This window comes from Polyodon spathula, chromosome 4 (genome assembly GCF_017654505.1).
Source record: "Polyodon spathula isolate WHYD16114869_AA chromosome 4, ASM1765450v1, whole genome shotgun sequence".
NCBI lineage: Eukaryota > Metazoa > Chordata > Actinopteri > Acipenseriformes > Polyodontidae > Polyodon > Polyodon spathula.
The window spans coordinates 54,826,019-54,849,093 of NC_054537.1; the positions used below are offsets into that span (position 1 = coordinate 54,826,019).

At 38.4% G+C, this 23,075-nt stretch overlaps 1 protein-coding gene across 2 annotated transcripts in view; it reads right to left on the reverse strand.

Annotated features, from left to right (window-relative positions):
* Window positions 1-14,891, reverse strand: part of atp2c1 (ATPase secretory pathway Ca2+ transporting 1) — an 82,282-nt gene extending 67,391 nt beyond the window's left edge. The window contains exon 1 of one of the 2 annotated variants that reach the window (XM_041248093.1): window positions 14,572-14,891. In XM_041248093.1, coding sequence (XP_041104027.1) covers window positions 14,572-14,631 — 60 coding nt within the window. In that variant the 5' untranslated portion in view covers window positions 14,632-14,891. The remainder of the gene's footprint in view (window positions 1-14,571) is intronic. The other variant, XM_041248094.1, reaches the window with a different exon arrangement.
* Window positions 14,892-23,075: the final 8,184 nt, after the last annotated feature.

The following is a 23,075-nucleotide window of genomic DNA, read 5'->3' on the forward strand; positions in this document are numbered from 1 at the left end:
CACCACTGCATTGCAAATGTCCTTGACAGATGCACACTGAAACAAAGTCCACAATGTTGCCATGCCCCTGGAGGAATGGGCAGTGAGCATTCTAGAGGGGTGCAAGTTGGCCAGCTCATAGGCAGTCCTGACTGTCTCCTATCCATTTGGACAGCCTCTGCTTAGGCAGGTTATTTATTATTTATTTAATCGTCGTCAATGTTTTTTGTTTCTTTCCCCCCACAATTTAGAATGCCCAATTGATATCTGTATCCTTGATCACCGCTACAACCCCCTGGCGACTCACGAAACGGAGGCTGGAACACGCATTCTCCGAAAACGTGCTCTGCCAATCCGTCATTTTTCGCACTGTGGCCACCAGACCTATAGCGCCGGAGGACAACAAAGATCTGGAGGCTCCACTGCAGAGCCGCAGGCGCCCTATTGGCCACAGGGGTCGCTGGTGAGCGGTGGACCGTGGATTCCCCTGCCGACCTAAGCCCTCCCTGGCTCGGCCAATTGTGCGCTGCCCCCTGGGAACCCCCGGTCACGGTCAGCAGTGACATAGCCTGGATTCAAACCTCCAATCTCCAGGCTACAGGCCGCATCCTGCACTCCACACGGGAAACGCCAATCAGAAATTCCAATTTGAAAATGGTAGTTTAATTGAGTCTTCCACGCATTGCAGTAACTCCAGAACAAAAATCAATATGAAGAAGATTTAAAATGCTTATTTCAAAACTAAAAAGTTATTTACTTTTGAATGGGTTTTGGGAATACTTTTGATATTTTGGCGAGACACTATAAATAGGGGACTGCAAAACCCTGCTGTTGAACCAGGCCTGCAGAGGGCGCATGCACAGGAGACCCAATTGTAGGGTGAGAAGCTGCTGCCATCAAGCACAGAAGTTCCTGGAACGTCACTACCGTGAGCACTCCCTTCAGCTGAACTCTATTGTCTTCATAGATAGGAGGCTGACTGAGAAGGCGGGAGCTGGCTCTTCACATGATTCACCGCAAGGCCCAACCGTTGAAGGTTGCCAGTGAGAACTTTCATGTGGGTGTCTGCCTGTGCTAGTTTGGGTCCAGTCGTTCAATTAACTGTACTCTGAAGCCTTCAAGTCTCAATGGGGCCACGACAGTTTCCATGCACTTCTAAAAGACACATGGAGCTAGAAGAGAAGCCAGACCTTGTATGCTAGCGATATGGAATAGGCGTCTTTGAGGTCCGCCTGGCCTGACTGACTGCAACAGTTATTGCATTGTCAACATTGTGAACCTCCTTCGACTCAGATATGGGTTGGCCTGTCTGTGGTCGAGGTTCGGTATGAGGCCACCATCCTGCTTGGCCATTAGGAAGTATCTAGAGTAGAACCCTGTCTCCAATTTTAGGGGGTTTATCATGGAAATACCTAATTTTTGCAGCAGAACTGCTACCTCCTGAGACCATCACTGCGTCCTGTGGGTCTGTGACTTAAGTTACAGTCATGCCTCAAATGGGAGGAGGACGGTGATTGAACTGCAGTGAGTAGCTGGTCTGAACAATAGCAAGCACCCAGATGTCCGTGGTGCACTGATGCCAATACTCAAGATGGCTCCCTGAAAAGGGGCCCTAGGTCCATGGCAGCAAATTCTTCGGGCTGTTGCCTGGCTTGTGGCTTTAGGCTTCTGCCTCCTCGCCGTGCGGCGGAACTTATTGCAGCCTCCGCGGACAGCAGCCACGAGTCAGTTCTGAACACCACCTCCAGCAGCAGGCACAGCCGTTTGCTGCTGTTTTGAGCAGTGGGGTGGTCGTCTGGGAAGCAAGTGCACCAGCTCCTTTGTAGATTCCCGCATGTGGTGAAAGTGCTGCAGCATCTCATGCACCGAGGGACCAAAAGGTATGCCCTGGTCCAATATGGGCATCCAACGGTGGTACTTTGTCCCCGTCAGACACTTGTGCCTGGGAAAGCCAAAGCTGCCTATGTTCGGCTACCAATGCAGCTTGGTTTCTTCCTAAAGCCTGTCTGTTCAGGTTTTGACAGACAGAGCAGGTTATTATTAACCAGGCGCAGCTCATCCAACTGTCTAGTGAGGTCCTGTGACAGTCAGAGAGTGACCTCAGCTACTAGAATACTACGCACTGGCATTGTTTGTTCTGGCAGAAAGCATCCTTGGACAGGAGCGCTAAAATTAGGCACCTGTACCAGCGCGGCAACTGAAGCCTCTACCAGGCCCAGCTTCTCCGCATCGTGCAACCTATATAATGTGTCCACAGACCGGTAAACAGCATTGACCTGTAGCCGGATGACCCCAGGATGACTGGATCTCAAAGTATTAGTGCACTGGGGGGACCTTCTGTAGGCCAAGGCACTTGCAAGACTGCAGTGGCCCTCTTGATCAGTGGTAGAAGCTCTGCCGATAGGGAGAGCATAACCGCAGGGAATGTGCGGTTTGACTCCACGTCCTCAGGATGGTAACGATAGCTCCTGTTCGCCCACATCCTCAGGAGGTGATGACGGACAGCATGTCATCCTGTTACCAATCCGTGCTCGTAGCCTCCTGGCACCCCAAGGGGACAGACAGGACAGGCAGGGCAGGAGGTGCCGAACATTCACACAGTAACTCTGCGAGCACCGTTCCTTGGTGGAAAACAGCTGCCCAGAGCTTCTCCATCTGCTCAGAGTCTGCCAAACAGTTTGAACGTTGACTTCTTCCTTGGAGGAGAGGCAGAATAGGAAGAGGAAGATCATGTGGACAGCTTTCTGCATGGGCTACTTTCCCAGAGCTTTGGGAGAGATGTTTCTACAACGTGCGCTTGGAGAAATGTGCACAAAACCCGCAGAAACTTCACCAGTGCTTCCTTTGCGTGCTCTGGCCCCTGGCAGAAAGACCATCTGCCGTGCTTGTCCTCAAGAGGCAGACTGGTCTTGCATGTCTCGCAGGGATAAAACCCAGGCATTATGCAAGTAGCAATGCAGTGTACAGTAACCCTGTATAGGTGCTGCCTCAGTCTACTTAAAGACAGCAGCAGGGCAGTTCAAAACCGGCTTGATAAACAGAGAGTCAGTGACCTCGGTACTATAACGGTATGGGTCCACCGGTTCTCAGTTAGCACTGTACAGGGATGCCCATTTGTGCAAGCTACTGGTAAAGTCACTCAGTCAGTACTCACACAAGACTGAGGGAAGCCTGCTTGTTAGAATGAACCAACAGCCCTCATAATATTGATGCAGAGCCTCTGAAATTACAGAAAAATACAATAAGAAAAGAAAATCTCTAATAAAAACACAGTACTAAAAATTACTTTAATTACACAAACAGTCTTGTAATTCTGGCCAAAACCAAAATGAGAATAAAATCATTCCAGACTGAGCTATCGCAGCCTGGGGAGAGAGCACAAAGTCAGCCAAGATATGCTGCTTGATCCCTGGGAAGGGGCGACTCAAGCTACCGGCACAAGGCCGCAGTGGGACGTAACAAACAGGCTTTACTGCACAATATATGCATAATTCAAAAAAACTACTGCAGTGTAATAAATTCACATAAATTATGTAAAACAAAATAAATTAGCAAAAATGATAAAGTAACAAGAACTAATCTGATAGGCTCCTTCTGTCAGGTCAGATCTTAAAAGGAAAAATGACGTTGAGGCCTGTGACTGCAGTGTTTTTATGTTCTCGGGGGCGGGCCATGTCTGCGTCCTGCTCAATGAGCCTCTGATATATTATTCAAGTTTCGGGTCGTCAAGATGTAAATACCCATTCAGTAACGGTTACATTTCTTACTTGAAAAGGGAACCAAAGGCATTTTTACATGTACAGTACCACTTTTTTTTTTTTTTTTTTTTTTTAACAACAAAAACAGTGCTCCAGATAAGTTGCATACTGGGTGTTTTACGCAAGATATTGAAATGTAATGCATATTCTTTACACATAGCAATTTTGCTGCACAGCTTGAGTTTGATATTACCAAGCTTCTTGTACTTTGTTGGTTCCCGGAGTTTCAATCATCAATTGTGATGATACTGCATACATTATCTAGACAATGGATAATAGTAATGTCGAGACAGCTAACTGTAGTCTACCTAGAATTGCCAGAAACAAGGAATTGCCTAAAAGTCTGGATTTTCAATTAAAAAAATAAATAATTAAAAAGCACAGTTGAACCCATTCATTTGTGTTTGTGACTGGTGAATAAGCTAACTGGCTCTTGATCCATAGGCTTTCTCAGCGCTGTTTGTCAACTGAATTTTTTAAAGGTAAATCTATGTATTAAATACAATATTCTGTATTTGGAGAGAATCAGGGTGCTTTATATTGCTATAGTAAGCACTCAATAAATATAATATCGTTTAGTGCAGTATCAGTTAAAACTTTTTATAAATATAGTTTGGGACATTTTTTTTTATGTGAACGCAGTAGCAAACTACTGGTAGTGGACAAAAAAAAAAATGGAAACACCAATGTAAAGTGACTTAATAGGGCATTGGGCCACCACATGCGGCCAGTACCAGCCTCTGGAATTCTGCAGGAGGTATGCGGCATCATTCTTCCACGAGAAAGTCAATCAACTCACGCCTGGCTGATGGAGGTGGAAAACGCAGTCTCAGGTGTCGTTCTAGAATATCCCATAAATGCTCGATTGGGTTCAGATCTGGTGACTGAGAAGGCCATGACATATGGATAGCATCAGTGTCATGCTCATCAAACCATTGGGCGACCACACATGCTCTGTGGATGGGGCCATTGTCATCCTGATCCTGGAAGACGCCCTCCCCGGCAGGAAAGAAATGCTGCAACATGTGATTAGCACTGACCTTGCCTTCTAAGGGAATGAGTACACCCAAACCATGGCATGAAAATTCTCCCCACAACATTATAGAACCACCAGAACCCTTCACTATTGGAACCAAGCACTGAGGGCTGTAGAGTTCTTTAGGTTGGTGCCACACATGCACTCGAACATTTGGTCGAGAACATGGTGAAGGATGATTCATCTGACCACATCACATTTCTCCACTGCTCAGTAGTCCATTGCCTGTTCTCTTTGCAGCACTGGACTCGCAAATGTGCATGCCAGGTGTGAAGAGCACAGCAACCAGACTACTTTATCCTGCTCTGTGGAGTTGTTGGAGGACCGTTTTTGATGAAACTGGCTGCTCGCGCAAAGGTTGAAATTTTCAGTCAATTGATCTGCAGTTGCCCGCCTGTTTTGCCTTGCACTTCAAATTAATGCACGGGTATCACAATCCTGGAGTATGTGCTTCCGCCCACTGTTGCCCTTTGCTGATGATGTCTTTCCCTAAGAGTTCCATGCTGACATCACCTTAACACTGTTGCTCGTGAAACATAGCCAAGTTGAGCTGTCTTGGCCAATAAAGCTCCTTGCCCCTCTTTCAAAGTCACTGAGGTCTAGTGTTGCAGCTATGCTAGCCATAATTATAAGCAACCAGGCCTGTCCAGCATTATTATACATGACCCTAAGCATGCTGGGATGTTATCTGCTTAATTATCGCATGAGCCACATCTGTGTGGAAGCCCTTGCTTTCAATATACTTGGTGTTCCTCATTTACCCAGGTGTTTCAATTTTTTTGTCCACCGCCTGTACTTCGATAACAGCAACTTTGGCACTATAATATTATTAATGCAGCTCTAAATGGCAAAAATACATTGCTGATTTTTTTTTTCAGGTGTAAAACAAGGAAAGCTATAAGTACAATATTTATTGAAAGTACTCATGACTTCAAGGTACAGTACATGCAGCGTGAACGTAGCCTGATTCACACTAACTTACACCATCACCATACTGCTTTCACTCTGTCTTCACTGTACTGTCACACTACTCTCCTGCATGTCTCACACGACTAACAATTTCTGGTCAAGGAATGCAACTGCAGCAATGCAGAACTTAAGACTGTAACAGTCAACAACAGATACTTGTCAACAAACACAGATGGTTTCACTATAATATGGTGTTTCAGGGGCTCGTAAATATATACATGATATCCAGGTACATAAATAATCTTAATGTTACTTATTGATGCTGGGTGAAGGTTTTTCTGATATTTTTAATGCTTAACCCTTTGCGGTCCTATGTCGGACCCTTTCCGACATCATCAAAAATATGTAAAGCACAGGTCTCTAAGTCGTTTTTTCTCTGGAAAAAAAAGACGGGAAGACCTTTCAATGGCTGAGTGAGACCAACAGCAGCAGGAAAAAAAGGGCACATCTGATCTATCCATGCACCACAGAGATAACACGGACATAAACAAAGGAGATAGCTGCTTCTGCATCCAACACTCAAAGAATATCACAGACATTTGCAGAGCTTTTTGATATGTTATAGTAACACTTGGGTCGAATTACTGAGGAGCTTGGTGATAGAATAAGTGATCAGGAGAGGATTTATCAGTGTGCATGTCTTTAAAGAGGTATGTGTATGTGACAGGTACAGCAAACAAGGGGTGGGGCTTGGCTGGAGATACAGTAATGAGTGTCCTTTTGTGATTCAATGCCTTTTAAACCCGTTTTACTCTGAAAAAAATGTAAAAAGCATGTGTAAAATAAACAGCGCGTGTGAAAATAAATTGGACCCGACGCATCTGACAAGCGCTGAATAAATGGACTACAGGGTATCTGTGTTCGCAAACAAGCTTTTTTTTGGCAACCTAACAGGAACAAGTCAGCTGATTAGCCCAGCTTTCATTCTGATGAGATTTAATTTTGGCATGCGTCACAAATCTCCGCCCATTTAGTTTAGCATCAGCGCCTCATTGGTTAAGCAATGAGAGAAGGCTTTAGCACAGCAATATGAAAAACAGCAGTAGTAATATTATTTTCTTTAGTGCTGAGAAACTATCGGAATATTAGTCACTGCTGCACATTAAATTGAAGGCAAAAGTCCAAGTCTGTGTCTAAAATGGCAAGTGATGTGTGTGATTAACATAAAAAACAAGAACAAAGTGATGCTTTAGATTTGGCAAGTGAGTCAGAATCTGGGGATATAGATGAAGGTACTACACATCACCACTCACTGGACAAACCTGCAAAGCAAATGTTAAGTATAGTGATCAGCGTTTTGTTTTATTGTGATGCCATTTTCTGTTATGAGTAATGAACAAAACCCAAAATGGTGATTTGTTTTCATTGTACAACCAAATTTTCCAGTTTAAGTTAAATTTGGCAGTTTTCACAGTGCACAGCTAAAAAAAATATTAATAAAAAAAACTTAGTAAACCCCAGTAATGCCATTACTTTATGAAAATGTGTCATTTGCCACTTTGTAGTTTCTTCACAATAAACAATGGCAGGCATAACAAAAAAAGGCAAGGTCTACTTTTGTACTGTTTCTGCCTGAAACACACATAAAAAAGTGTAATTTTAAGTTTGACATCCTCTGCTTTATAGTTAATTCAGTGGTGCAAAGTAAAGCCTTCACAACCTATTCTGAAATATTACAGATTTATATATAATTTTAGGATAAATAGTACTGGAAATCACAAATTTTGCTAGATTTAGCTGGGAATTGTGCAGCATGTGATTAGAAGAAGAAAGTGATATTGGTTTTTGTATTTAACTTAAATACGTTAGCAATGTACTTTAGCTTATGTATTGTACTAAGTTATGTGATTGATAAACCTATTACGTTTGACCTGTTTTTTTGTTTTGTTTTTTTCTAATCTTGCAATACAGCAGATTTTTGGTTTTATTATAGAAATACATGCAAAAATTATGTGCATATGTCTACATTTTCTTGATTTTTCATATGATAAACCAAGTATTTTAAGGAAAAATTACCTATGCGGCCACCAGTACGTGTTCAGGCACAGAAAATTGGCAAATGGGCTTAAAAAAACCTGTTTGGCAACAATAAGAAACGTACCTACGGCACGCCTGTCGAAGATAGCACAGTGGAAATGCACTTGTTTATTTTCCCTGTTTACTGTCATGCCATGTATTTAATATAGAAACTTTTAATTTAAAACACATTGGAGTTAGAACATGCACATTTAGACAGTACTACACTTAAATCAGACGTTTAATATGCTTATACAACATAAAGCGATTAATAATTGACACGTCATTACCTGAATGCTTGCTGCACATTAATTTTGAAAACATTTGCTTAAATTTAAATCAATAACATACTGTTTTAATAGCATTACAGTGGGATTTCTATAATTATTTATTTGCAAGAAGTCGTTTTAATGTCAGAAAAACTAAACGGCAATCAGATAGTGTATCATTGTAAGTAGTTATTTCGGAGATGTGGTAGTTGATTGGTACAAGTGCAGTGTTGCAACGTTCTGTTACTATTTGTACAAACATGACTGGATAGTCAGATTTTCACGATTTCCACTCAAAGGTTTGGACATTGACTTATCTGCTCCACCAGAAAATATAATTAAGTACCCCTGCTGTACAAGTTTTAAAACTACAGTGTCTATAGAAAGTCTACATCCCCTTGAACTTTTTTTTCACATTTTGTTGTGTCAATGCTTCAGAGTTTCATGCATTTAAATGATTTAAATCTACACACCATACTCCACACTGTTAAGGCGGAAAAAAGTTTTTATTGAGAATTTTTTTTTTTTAAATATACAAAACTGAAAGATCATAATTGGGTAAGTCTCCACCCCTCCTGAGTTAATACCTGATGGAAGCACCTTTGGCAGCAAATACAGCTGAGTGTTGGGTTAGGTCTCTAACAACTTTGCACACAACACACCTAGATTTGGCAATATTTGCAATTCTTCTTTACAAAACTGTTTAAGCTCTGTCAAGTTCCTTGGGGAGCGTTGATGGACAGCAATCTTCAAGTCATGCCACAGATTTTTGATTGGATTTAGGTCAGGGCTCTGACTGGGCCACTCAAGGACATTTACCTTTTTGTTCCTTAGCCACTCCAGTGTAGCTTTGGGTCGTTGCCATGCCGAAATGTGAACTTCTGTCCCAGTTTCAGCTTTCTTGCAGAGGGCAGCAGACTTTCCTCAAGGACTTCTCTGTACTTTGCTCCATTCATTTTCCCTTCTATCCTGAGAAGTACCCCAGTCCCTGCCGATAAGAAACATCCCCATAACATGATGCTGCCACCACCATGCTTCACAGTAGGGATGGTGTTCTTTGGGTGATGCACTGTGTTGTGTTTGCGTCAAACATAACGCTTTGCATTTATACCAAAAAGTTTCATTTTAGTTTCGTCAGACCAAAATCTTTTTGCCACATGGCTACAGAACCTCCTGCGTGATTTTTTTTTTTTTTTTTTTTTTTTTTTGCATACTTCAAAACAGGATTCAGGGTGGGCGTCCTTCTGGCCACCCTACCTTACAGGACAGATTTGTGGAGTGCTTGGGATATTGTTGTCACATGCACACTTTGATCAGTCTTGGCCATAATAGCCTGTAGCTCTTGCAAAGTTGCCATTGGCCTCTTGGCAGCCTCTCTGATCAGTCATCATCTTGCTCTGTCATCTAGTTTGGAGGGACAGCCTGATCTAGGCAGGTTCTTGGTGGTACTATACACCTTCCGCTTCTTTTAATAATCATCTTGACCATTCTTCAAGGGACATTCAAGGCCTTTGATATTTTTTTATATCCATCCCCTGATCTGTGCGTTTCAACAACTTTGTCCCACAGTTCTTTTGAAAGCGCCTTGGTGTTCATGGTTGAATCTTTGCTTTGAATTGCACTACCCAGCAGAGGGAACCTACAGAAACTGCTGAATTTATTCTGAAATCATGTGAACCACTACAATTTAACATGGGTGGAGGCCATTTAACTTAGTGTGTGATTTTGAAGGTGATTGGTTACACCTGAGCTAATTTGGGATTGCTAAAACTCAACACCTTTGCTTAATTCGACCGACAGTGTTGGCTTTAGAGGGAAATAATTGTAGAAGTTAAATAAACTACACAGTGATTGTACTTACTCTAAGACTGTAATGACGGAAAATAAAACCGAGATCATGATGGGGGAAGGCACACTACTGTCAACACTGCCCTGTTTCATTTTTTCTTTTTGAAAAGCTTCAGGTAAACTTTCTGCTCATCAAAGGTACTGTTTTGTTTTTTCTTAAAATAGCTTGAACTACTGTCCTTCAAATTCCATTGAATGGTAACAACCGAGTCCAATACTAAATTGACAAAGGGATATTGAGGTGCAAAGAGCTGAACATTTAAAAAGGTAAAACAGGGCAGTACGTTTAAATTGCTGAACATGACATGCACTATGGAAATGTACACACATGTATACATAATTCAGGATTTCATTTCTGCGAAAAACAAAACCTCCACAACCCAAATTAACCAGTTTCTCTGTGGGCTAGGTTTATAAAATGTAAAACTGCATGTGTATTTATTTTAATCCAAATTATCGAGCGGAAGCAATTAGTACAGGGAGTCCTTGTTGCTGTGTAACCTAACAAAACTGTTCAATAGTTGTGCAAACAATAAGTAGGCTAAATCGTGCCATAAACGTGCTATAATACACACTTAAGCTTTTGTAGTTTGTTTTTTTCCACTGTGACATTTAACATGGCAATGCTTGTTTTAAACTTTTTTAACTACAAAAGGACATCAGCATTAATAAGTATGTACTTTGTCACATGCTGGTACTGTAAAAACTAGATTTGGAATTCTGACCTTTAAAAGGTACTGTTCATAGAACAGGTCATTCCACAAACAATGGTGTTGAATTCACATCATCAATCCTTTTTAACACTGAGAGTGTATGAAATGACGTTGCAACATTTGTAAGTGAACTGCTGCTGCCACTTCATTGTTGTCAGGACATCTTTAAAAAGGATACGCCTGGGAGATTTATGAAATTCACCTTTCTACAGCATTGCCACTATAGCAATTTCAAATTCCTGGCACCAACCTGAAAGCTTTACAGCCCACAGCACAACAAATACTTGAGCACTCTGATAATAAAACAGGTTTCTCTTGACAATTGTCCCAACCCAATCAAGTAGGAGGATGGAGGGAGCAGTTGTTTTACTTTCAGTGGGACTTTAAACAATGAATAGACCAGTAATAGTTTAAAAGGTGACATGAACGGACTCCCAAGAAATGCACTACTGAAGTCCAGCATACACCAGAAACACGTTTCCAGACGCAATGTTTAAGTTATACTTAATGATTTTCATTCAATCATTTCATTCGTGCTGTCACACATTTAACTGAAACATTCAAAAGAATTAGCATAGCAAACAAAGATGGTACTACTGGTGTTAGCCACATGACAGGAGCATTCATTAATATTTATGTAAGTACTTCTCAAAGAACTTGCAATGATTCGTGTTTATAACTATTTAACAGAAACAACGATGTAAACAAGGATTTTAAGGCGATTAAGTGACAGTTTTGAAAAACTTTAGGCAGGGGCTGATGAGTCCAGTGCTGTTTGTTTATGTTTGGTTAATAAAACCTGTCTTTCTTTAGAACCAGCCGCAGCACCTATCAAGTTTTAATGCAATTATAAGTGCAGCACCGCTCAATAAGGCTTTCATCGATTTTCAAGTGTGCGGCAGGAATGACCACATGCTGCTTGAAAAAGTTTCCTGACAATGTTTCCCTGACAATGAGAAGAAACATGTTTCCTTGTGTATGCTAGGCTTAAAAGCCTTACCAATGATACTTTTTGAAGAGTACACAAAAGGTTTAAAGGATTAAAACATCTTCACCCCTATACTGCTGATTCAGATATATCATGGTCCTGGAGTTGGCTCCCAATTTTTACTGTCAAACTGCGCACGCCTTAGCTGCAATATGCATAGGCAGTTTTATTTCGTACTGCACATCACAACAACTACAAAAATTAAAAACAAAGCATTAATATTGTACTGTTATCATATGCACACGCATTGCACAATAACACAAAGCAAAATAAACAGCTGGAGCGGGTTTTATTTTAGCCAACAAGGTGTTCATGTGTGGCAGCAATGCGCTAGCAAAAGTCATAAGGCAGCGACGTCAGCTCCCTAACAACAACCCTCCTACGTTGTTGTTGGGAAAGGATTATTTTAATACAGCGGGTTTGTGCATCTGAGAAAGGAGAGAAAGATTCTTAAAGGTAAATTAATTTAGACTGAAGTTGATGAGAAGCAATTACCCTCTGCTGTATGAATTAAAACAGTGTGTTGATTTTTATACGAAACATGAGAAAAAGCAGATTGCCTAGAGAAGATTTATACTGGACCCGATAAAACAAGGGAGTGGTTGTACAGTATTTGTTAGCCTATTTTTTTCAATGGGTCTACCGCGGCCCTCGATATATAGCAGATTTATATTGGACCACTACACCCGTGATATATTGAGTGGGTGGTGTATATTGTTTATTTTTTTAAATGGTGCCTTTGGTCAAAACTTGAGTCAGTTACCTTGGGTATTGACATTTCAATAACAGAAGTGTGGGGCCTTGCGGTTGTTTCAAACCAGGAGGTGGGCATCCGACTAGGGGGGAAAGCTTTTATATCGCTAAAGACTTATGTTGATTTTGTAATTGTATGCAATATTCCATATTGTAGAAAAAAAAAAATCACATAAATTACACGTAGGACTTGAAGTCTTCAGATTTTACTTTTTTTCACATCACGTCCCTTAAACTTATTGGGTCGACTGAAGCATACCAAAGGTAGTCCACTTGATGTGTCCAACTAGTGGATTAAGCAGGTTTCGTCCACTTGCTTGTACTAAAATGAGTGCAGTTCAGGTGGACTAACTTAGTACTATGAAGTATAAGACTACCTTAGTACGCTTGCTTGTCCTACATTTATACAGCAGATTTTGAAACAAAGACAGTTTCATTATTCTCTGAAATGGCATCTAAAAATTATTAAAGCCTTTTAAAGCATTTTGTTCAGTAAGGGTCGCTCACCGATGCAGAGTCGCATGAAGTGCTTCATGCTCAGTGCAAGGTACTGTAGACCTGCATAGCCCCTATACACAGTATTTTAAATTACATAATTTACAACTTCAGTATGCATGTTATATCAATACCTTGTATTTTTGATACACAATATTAAGCAATTATACATTTTCTAGGTAGACTGAGGAGAGTGGTTTTGTTTTATTCATAAAAATGTTGCAAAAACTGTAATAGTGCCACACAAGAAGATACTCCTATATTTAAATAATAATAAAAAAAATGCATGTTTGATGTATTCAATTTAACCAACTTAAAATATGACAATTAGTATTATATAAACAACAAATTCAGAAATTAATGTTCAGTGTCAATGCAGCAATACGGTACCAGCAAGTTAAAATCAAGTATGATCCGCTAGTGTGGAATGTGCACAAAGACAGGTACAATATGGTCTATTGATACCGATTATGAATATGAATTTTAAATGTGTTTGCCCGAAACATTAATGGGCCTGCCTCTCTCTCTCTTTAAACTATTTTCTTTTTTCATATTTCTGACTTTTTTGCTGGTGCTTTCAATATCCTAAATGTTTTTAATAAAATGTTTGTAATGACGATGTACAAGGTGTCTTTACGCCTTCAATTGTGCATTTCCACCAGCACTTGCAGAGGCTTATTATGGGTTAGCCCTCATTGTCTGGCTAACTTGTTCAGACTCGGTAAACCACCTGCTGTTTGGTACGCTGCAATCAGGACTAATTTAGTACAGATCTGCAGGATTAGCTAAACCGCTTTTTAATGCGCTGAATGCGGTCTAAGTCACTGGTACGCTGCAATCGACCCATAGTGAGCCGATTCTGTTTCTTAATTAAACTCAATAAAAGCTGTTAATTACAAAACAATGTAGCTTGTTTTTATCTTCATATCTAGCCTGATTCTGTTTTGCTTAATTTTTATTTCAAACAAAACGTGACAAATTGCTAATCGCTGGTCCTAGTTGCATTTCATTCTTTCAGTCGCCTAGTGTACCGTTGTGCTTTTGTTATTTTCGCTCTTGTCCCGACAGATTTTATTTTCAGCAGAAAACCCAGTATGCAGTGTACACCGATAGCAAATCCATCATTTAAAATGTCCTTGATTTGTAGCAACAACGACAAAAAAAAACTTAAACCCAGTCTAATTACTAGTTTTCTCTTTATTAGGATGCAGACAGCTTAACAAATACTAACATTTAAACGTAGAGATTTGGAAAATAAAAACCGACAAATTATAGCCTTAAAATTACACATTCGGTTTTTAAAATATTCAATTAAATGTGACTGGCTTCCCAACCCTGAAAAGTAGAAGGATATGTACTACGTACTTGCACAGCATCAGGACCTTGCGTGCAATACTAACTAAGCAGACACACCACACAGCTCCTTCTAAATAATTGAAGTGCCATTTAAGATCGTGTTCCCATATTGTTTGTTCTCTCTTCATAGGAAAAAAAAAATACACAGCAAGTTCCCCAGTAACAGCACCTAACAGGAGGCCTGCAGTGTAAACAATATTACCATTGCAATGCTGACGGAAAAAATAAACAAACATGAAGAACACTACAATAACGAGCAATCGCTGCGCGGCTGCAGAACATACTAATTTACGTTTAAGCTGATAAAAATAACCCATATAAAACAACATTTAAAAAAATAAATAAATAAATAAATAACCCCCCAAAAAACTTCTCCAAAACAAAAACTCACCACTAATTTTCTTATATTCAGCATCTTCCGAGAGCTCCACAGTTCCAAGTGACGGCTCATGAGGTCAACACGCAGAATCTCATAGGAGGTGTTGCTACGCACTGACGCAAAGGCGTTCTAGCTCAGGTGGTTTTTTACAAAAAACAGTTGCAACCAGCGAACGCTCCAGGTTAGGTTTTCGGTGTAGGATTAATTTACCCTCTAATTTTAACACAAAGAGTCAAATTTATTTTCATGGATACAACTTTACCTTGAAGTCATAGGTAATCTCGATAAATACTGTACAGTCTTTAATGGTAATTGCGTTAGGCATTAAAAAAGAGCCTTTCATTTTAACTGCAATGTTAATTAATTTGAACTATTATATACAACCACTCGTGTGTTCCACAAAGTCCTTTATCGGCTCTGTGCGTTTTTTTTTTCGAGGTATCACACTGACTGTGCAAATTAATCACGCAATTTACGTTACTAATATTTTAACATCAAATTATTAAACTCGATGAACATGTTAAATCTTCAATATAAATTCATACTTATAAATAAAATAAGTCAATGCATTAATAAGTTACAAAATGTTTCAACCTGTGCTTTGAATTTTTGTAATTCTTACTTAGCCAGAGACTGGATAATACTTGTTGAATTGATTTTTCTTGTGTACAGTTTCCTGGGAACTAGTATTCTGGGAGATGTAGTTGTTTCGTGGTAACTAGTATTATGGGAGATGTAGTTGTAGTTTAAGGGGTGGCAGACAAGTTGAGCTGCAAAATTTGTATGCGTTTGTATTTAGTATTTCATTTTTTTAATGCGTACAAACAGCATTAACAGCAGGGTCATCTGCACCGCTAATTGCAACACAGTTATGTCTCTGGGTTATGTATTGACTGTCAGTGGAATGGACCTACTGCTTTGCGCTTAAGTGTGATTAAAACGACGTTTTGTGTTTTTTGTTTTGTTTTTTGGTCTCATAGGAAGGGGTGTTGCACATCACCATAATGTAACATTACTAAAAGTTTTAAAATAATGTATATTTACTGTATGACTTGCATTATCTACATCATGTGACATTTTTGTGAAACGATTAGGAGTATGTTAACATGCCCATTAAAATGTATGTGATTTGTTTGGGTTTTCCACAGATTTTACACAGGCTTCTTCAGTTCACAGGAATATGTAAATCATGACAACCATAATGAACGAATAGGCTTATTTCCATTGCTACTGTATAATATAAATTATATCTTCAATCTATGTGAACTGACATTTTTCCAAATGGTGTTTTTGAAAATAAGGGGTACCCAAAGTTCATAATTTGCTTCTGGAATACTGAAGACAATAAATAAATAAATAAATCTGAATATTTCCACAACATGAAGTAAAAAGCTAATTTACAAAGTGAAGTTTGAGCTGGCATATTATACCTCTTTTAACATGGCATGTCATGATTGTCTTTCAAATTATTGTTCTGCACACTTAACTACATATTAAAGCAGAAGTCACCTAAGGATATCAGTGGTCAAAGGCACTGTAAATAAGAAAGTTACTTATCACTGCATTTTCCCACAGGTTATGAAAGAAACACATAAATCCAACAATAATGTAAATAACTGGTGATTTACATAATATAAGAATCAAAGTCAAGTAGACAAATGTTTTGGCGAGTGCCACTTTCTGTCTCCTGTACTGTTTCTTACCTTAGAATTCATACTGAACGATGATTGGAAGATATGAATGATTATCATATCAACTTGTCATTTTGTTGTAAACATGCATTTGATAAGATGATTACATATTTTTAAAGCTAGAAATAAACCTTTTAAAAGATATATTATAACACAAAGGTGGTCCTCAATATAGTTTGGTAACTGCTGATCTAGTCTAAGAGATGTTACAGTATGTCAGCATTGTATGCTGATAGTAACCTTTCTCACCAGTAGTCTTGTAGATAGCCTTTGTAAGTTTGCTTCACATTGGCTCTTGCTATGCACTGTAGCCCTATACCACTGAAATCTGAGGTATGTTTTTGCACTCCTCCAGATGTTCCCACAGAGTACGTTAAACATCTCGCGATGAGTACCTCCAATTGTGCTCTCTGAACGGTATGTTTGGTCACTCACAAAAAAGTTTAGTGTTCTCTGCCATTGCTACAATGACACACACTATTTGAAGGTATCACAGTGCCACCTTATTTGATGTAGACATGTTTTGCAAAAAGTGCTGATGCTGGTATTCAATCACATCTGTTGATTTAGAGCAGCAATGTATTTGTAGTCATTCAGGAAGATGACATACCACCACCCCCCCATTGTAGAGCACCATCAGTAGACTTTTGTTCATGACTGAAATTCCAAATGGAGCTGGTCAACAATAAAGGAAATCCTCTGATCATTACTGAACAGCACAGACATACATTCTTAATGGCATATTGTCTACTGCATATTATTTTTAAATGCAAGGCATCAACATTGGCTTATTTACTTAAGGTGACCAGATTTTTAATTACTTAAACTGGGACAGTATGGAAATATTGTGAATAACTTCAGGGAAGCGCTCTGGTTTTTATTTTCACTTTGGCAATGTTTGATCTAATATCACATTGAAAGTGAATGCAGAGACTCATGGTGATATTCAGAGTGGAATGATCTTATTGTCTTTGTAATTTTATTTCTACACAACAAGTACAGTTATTACATTACTGTGGCAAAGTGGCAGCCCCTCAGCTATTTTTGTGTTTCATGATGTTAGTTATTTGTAGATGTAGTGGTTCACGGGATATAATGAGGGTTCTGAGCACAAGCGTATAATTGTATTTAGACACGGGGGTGACAAAATCACTTCACATGCAAATTAAAAGTGTACTGATATGTGAGCACTGGAGTGCACAGATTAGTTCCCCTGCTGGGATTCAAGTGAATAATTAATTGGTAATTGAATCCCAGCACAATTGTATATATAAATGCACGAAGCACTCACTCGGGGTTGTGTGTTTGGGAGTGGAGAACGGATGGAGTTTGTCTGTTTGTTTGGCCAAGGCGCGGTTGTTTTGTGTGTTTGTTTTGTGTGTTTGTTTTGTTCAGCCTTTTTATTTGCAATAAACTGGCGAAAGCACATTTACCATCTCACCCATTTGGTCTGTGTTGTTCATTTCCTGGTTCTGACGTCACCACTCAGCCGGCTGTGTCACAATTACACCGCAGCAATTTAATAATATCAAATTGAGATTCTATTTTATTGCTGATTTCTGCTGCAAATCTAGTCCATTTTCTAACCAAGAAACTGCATCTTCTCTTGATTTCCACTTTCATTCTAGCTCTGTCTCTATCTCTATGCTATCTTCCAATGTCCAATTGCATAGCAGACCCTTACTATATGAAAACATTACATATTTCAGTATCTCTATTTATTAAATGGTTACTTTATAAAATCAATTTTTTTTTCAAAATACATAATTTCTTCCCCTTTAATATGGCATGCTATTTGTTCTATATATTTGTTTCTATTACAGTTTCTGATTGGATCATTAGTGTGCCATGATTAATAGATACTACGATAATTTTTTCAGCCACTTTCTACTATTAAACTATTATTATTATTATTTATTATTATTATTATTATTATTATTATTATTATTATTATTATTATTATTATTAAAGGTGATGAAATGTGTTAAATATCCTATCTTTGGACTGTGCAATAAATGCAGCCAAATAATCAGTTATTCTGAGTTTTGTTTAAATGCTGCCCTGATTTGTAGAAAAAGGGATTTCCTTCTGAAGTAGGTATTAAGTATGGTAAATAGTCACTGAAAAGGGATTTGTGAAGACTAACATTTATAACATTGTTTGAGAGTCTCTTTAGTGTATTTTTGTAAAATATGGTTTATTCATTTTTTATGTATATTTAAATGGTGCCGTTATTTAGGTCTACTACATTACATTTTACTGTACAAGACTGACAAAAACGTTCCACATGTCGCATTGGCTTTGGGGCTCTGTTACAAAGACGGCCGGAGTGGGTGACGTCAGACCAGAAGCAGGAAATAAAACGACAGAGAGGTGGAGTTTGGTGAAGCTGGGCGAATTGTCTCGCTCAGCATTTAATGAATGAACAGACACTGAAAATAAGTTGCAAACAAACAAAAATAGGACACGGCACATTCACCAAAATAAAGACAAACAAAACGGACTAACACTAAACAAAACACGGTGAGCAGATATTTTACTTCTGTTATTTATGATCACAATTATTTCTCTCCTAATAAAGGAGGCAGAGGATAGAGTTCTCCACTTTGTTTGTTTGACAACACTCAACATATGACAGAATTAACAGAAAATAATCCCCCCCCCCCCCCCCCCCACCCGTGCAAAGCACACATGGCCTCAAAGGCCACCTCCCCCCTTAAAATCCCAAAGTCTCACCATTTTAAGTATAGAGGGAGATGCTGTTAATTAGCTTATGAATCTACAGGCCTTCCACCTCCAGGGCAGTTGAAGGCGCATTCCACTAGGGGTATGGTGACATCCTGGGCCCTCTTTAGAGGGGTGTCGTTGTCTGACATTTGCGCGGCAGCCAGTTGGGCTACACCACATACTTTTATGAGGTTTTACCGGTTAAACGTACTAGATTCCTCTGCTCCACTCTATGGCACCTCAGGATGCCAATATGTTGTTGACTATTCCACCTTAGGACAGGTGTCATTGCGAGCATAGAAGCGGAGGCGCAGCTCCGCATATGCGTAGATGTATTGCCTATGCAGTAGCGTTATGACGTAAGTCTGTCCTACTGCCAAGAATCCTCCCTCGCGACAGCTTAGGTACACTGTTCCCATACCTTGATGGTTATTTTCGACTTGAAAGGGAATGATAGGTTGAGGATGCAACCCTGGTTCCCTGAAAGAGAAAATAACCATCAAACCGTGAGGTCGCTCCAGAAGCCTTCACAGCCTGAAGAGCAAAAGAAGAAGAGAGTCTCCTCGCGCTGTATATAGTAAGCTCCCAGGGGGGCGGGCTTACACGTCAGCTCGTGCAGAGGCCTATCGGCAGCTTTGCTATAAAGCTCAGAGCTGTCAGAGAGGTCCCCTGTAATGATATAAATCTCTTTCCAGAGTACCTCTTGCCTGGAATTGCCCATTTAGCCCAGGATGAAGCTACTATGCCTATGCTGGTAAGTGCTTTGTATGGGATAGGTACAGTTGTACATTCATGTAAAATATATTTTCTTTAAACCTGATAGGAGATACAAATCATCAGATATATCATTAAATATATTGTCTATTAATGTATTTTAAGAATTTAACCTGGTCTTCATTTTAACAGAGAATATAGCTTAGACTGCACTTCATTCTAGAACTGCTGCTAGAAAATAACCTAAATGTGGAACATAATTTGAACGGAGAAGATACAAAAGAAGCATTGCACCCCAATGAAAACTATGACTCTGGTATCTTATATCAATAATACATACATGCTTTAGATTTATAGCTAAGATAAACATAATTTATGGAGGGCTATTTTATTTAAGTTAACTGAAGAAAAAGTATGATAGAGCTGTTAACTGTCTGATACCGTTTGAAGGAAATATGTTGAATAAAAATAAAAATCAGCAACTAAGATCAATCGATCAATCTGTATTTTATATAATGCCTTTCATAGTAGACTACAAGCACAAAGAGCTTTACAAGATGCATGATACAATAAACCTGTGGTAAATGCATTAATGTATGTATATATATATATATATATATATATATATATATATATATATATATATATATATATATATATATATATATATATACAAGGATGGCAAAAAAGCCACTTTATCTGAGTGTCGTATATCAGAGTGCTGATTGTATACATACAATATGCAAATATTTCAATTACAACACCAAACATTAACCTTTGTGGTAACATAGTCTAACTACTATGGCAAGACAAATGATCATTTAGAGCTCTTGCATTCATTTATAGATATCTCTAAGTACTTGATTTAAGATCTCTTTAATTCACTTCCAGATATGTCAAAATATTTGAAGATATCTTCAAATATTTAAAGATAACTCTAGATCATTTTAAGATATCTAAAATACATTTAGAGAGATCTGAAAATGATTTCCAGATATGTTTCAATGGAGATTTTAATGAGATGTCTAAAATTCCTTTTCAGATATCTTTAAATCACTTTAAAATTAAATTTGATCTTTTGAAATTACTTCCTCTCTCTATTTAAAGATATCTGAAATGAATTAAGATGCATCAAAATAACTTCCTGTTTAAAGATACCGCTAAATGGACAGAAAGTCTGTTTAAAACATAGAGCATTTTCACAGGAAGTAATTTAGAGATATCTTGAAAAGACTTCCTGTTCATTTCAAAATATCTTAAAATGATAGACATATCTAAATGAACAATAAATCATTTTGAGATACAGTATCTTAAAATGATTTATAGGTATCTCTAAATGAATAGGAAGTCATAAATGATTTACAAATATTTTTAAATGAACAGGAAGTTATTTAGAGATATATCTAAATGACATTTGTGGTATCATGCTAGCACAACGTTACTTAAAGATGTAAGTACATGCATTAGTCTCTGCGTATAGGAACACCTCCTAAGAGAACACTTCAGCTAAGAGAACACCCTTGTAGTGAAGCAGATTTTCCCCATTGTAAATGCTCCACCTAGGAACAGAAACTTTGCTTAAAAGAACATCTTTTTTGGCACCGCTAGTGATTCAATCACAACTGATACACTACGGTTTTGTAACCTGATAATTAATCATTATCAAACTTAAATTCAAATGGTTTATTCAGTCTTTTCAAATGTGTTTTGTCATCGAGAGAGAGTCTTGAGGCACACAGACTGGTTTTCTCTATCTTTCCAGAACCACTGTCATTTAATATTTCCTCGTTTTATATTCAGATTTTCTCGAGTGCACCTCATGGCATGTTAACAACGTTGAAATGCGCCACTGTTTCTCTTTCTACAAAAAGTTGGAAATTAGAGAACTCTTTGCTTTGTTCCTGAGTGGTGTTCTCTTAGCCAGAGACTACTGGTATATCTCTTTAATTTTTTAGATATCTCAAAATTAAATTAAGATATCTTCAGAATGGTTTATTTACAGATATCTCAAGTTTCGTTTTAAAAGATATCAGAAAATGATTTACAGATATCTCTAAATATTGCAAGTTATCTTAAAATGCAATTTCTATCTAAATGATTATTTGCTTGCCATATGACCAAAGCTAGACCGTTGAAGTGATTAGATACAGTATCAGAAAGCAACAGAAACTTTTCATCTAAGTCATTGTCTTTGAAATATCTTCCTATTCCAAAGTGAAGTATAAAAATCTAAAGATCTTTAAAAGAAGACCAGTGAATATCATAATAATAGTGCTAATAGTAAATATCAAAAAAGGGACAAACACGCTGAATTTCCACTAGGGGTCAGTAAAACCTAAAGAAAAGAGATGGATCCATATATAAATTCATATAAAGTACTAAAACCTGTCCAAATTTAATTCAATCAGCAATATTTAAATCAGTTTTACAAGCTATGCATCTTGTATATACTTTATATAGATTAAATCTGAGCGTTACTATGTACCTATGTATGTCTGCACAGATCTGGAATCAACCATCAGAATACAGTGATGTAAATTTATTTCTGTAACTTTAGTACAGATTAGACCTACACTCACTTGCTGCTTAGAATTTCTATGCAGTATGATGTCTGTGTCTTAATTTTTTAGATTTTCCCGTTTTTTAGTTTTTCATGCCAGACACGCTACATTTGTTTTGGTACCATGGAATCCACTCACCATATATTCATTCTCCTGCCTTAAAGGCGGCTTTATCAGAAAGCTGTGGTTTAAAACCAAACGTGGATGTTAAGTCTATTATAGAAAATGTGTCTGATCTTTATCTCTCAGATAGTGCTGGCAATAGATAGTAAAGGAAGCAAGAAGAAATTAACAGTGCTATCACTTTTTGATTCTTTATATTTGTGATTTTTTAAACTTTCCCCCCTCCTTTAAGGACAAATTTTATGGGGACAACATACACATGGAAACATAGTTTGAATTTGACAAAATAAGTAAATACAGTGATGCTCATTAGTATGTTTACCAGCACTCCTAGATAAAGATGAACAATAATGTGTTTTGGTATAGATAAGTAATTTATTATAAGTAAATTAAAATTTTACTTTGGATCTATCACAGCTTCTAGCCAGCTTCTCAATTAAGAACATAAGAACATAAGAAAGTTTACAAACGAGAGGAGGCCATTCGGCCCATCTTGCTCGTTTGGTTGTTAGTAGCTTATTGATCCCAAAATCTCATCAAGCAGCTTCTTGAAGGATCCCAGGGTGTCAGCTTCAACAACATTACTGGGGAGTTGATTCCAGACCCTCACAATTCTCTGTGTAAAAAAGTGTCTCCTATTTTCTGTTCTGAATGCCCCTTTTTCTAAACTCCATTTGTGACCCCTGGTCCTTGTTTCTTT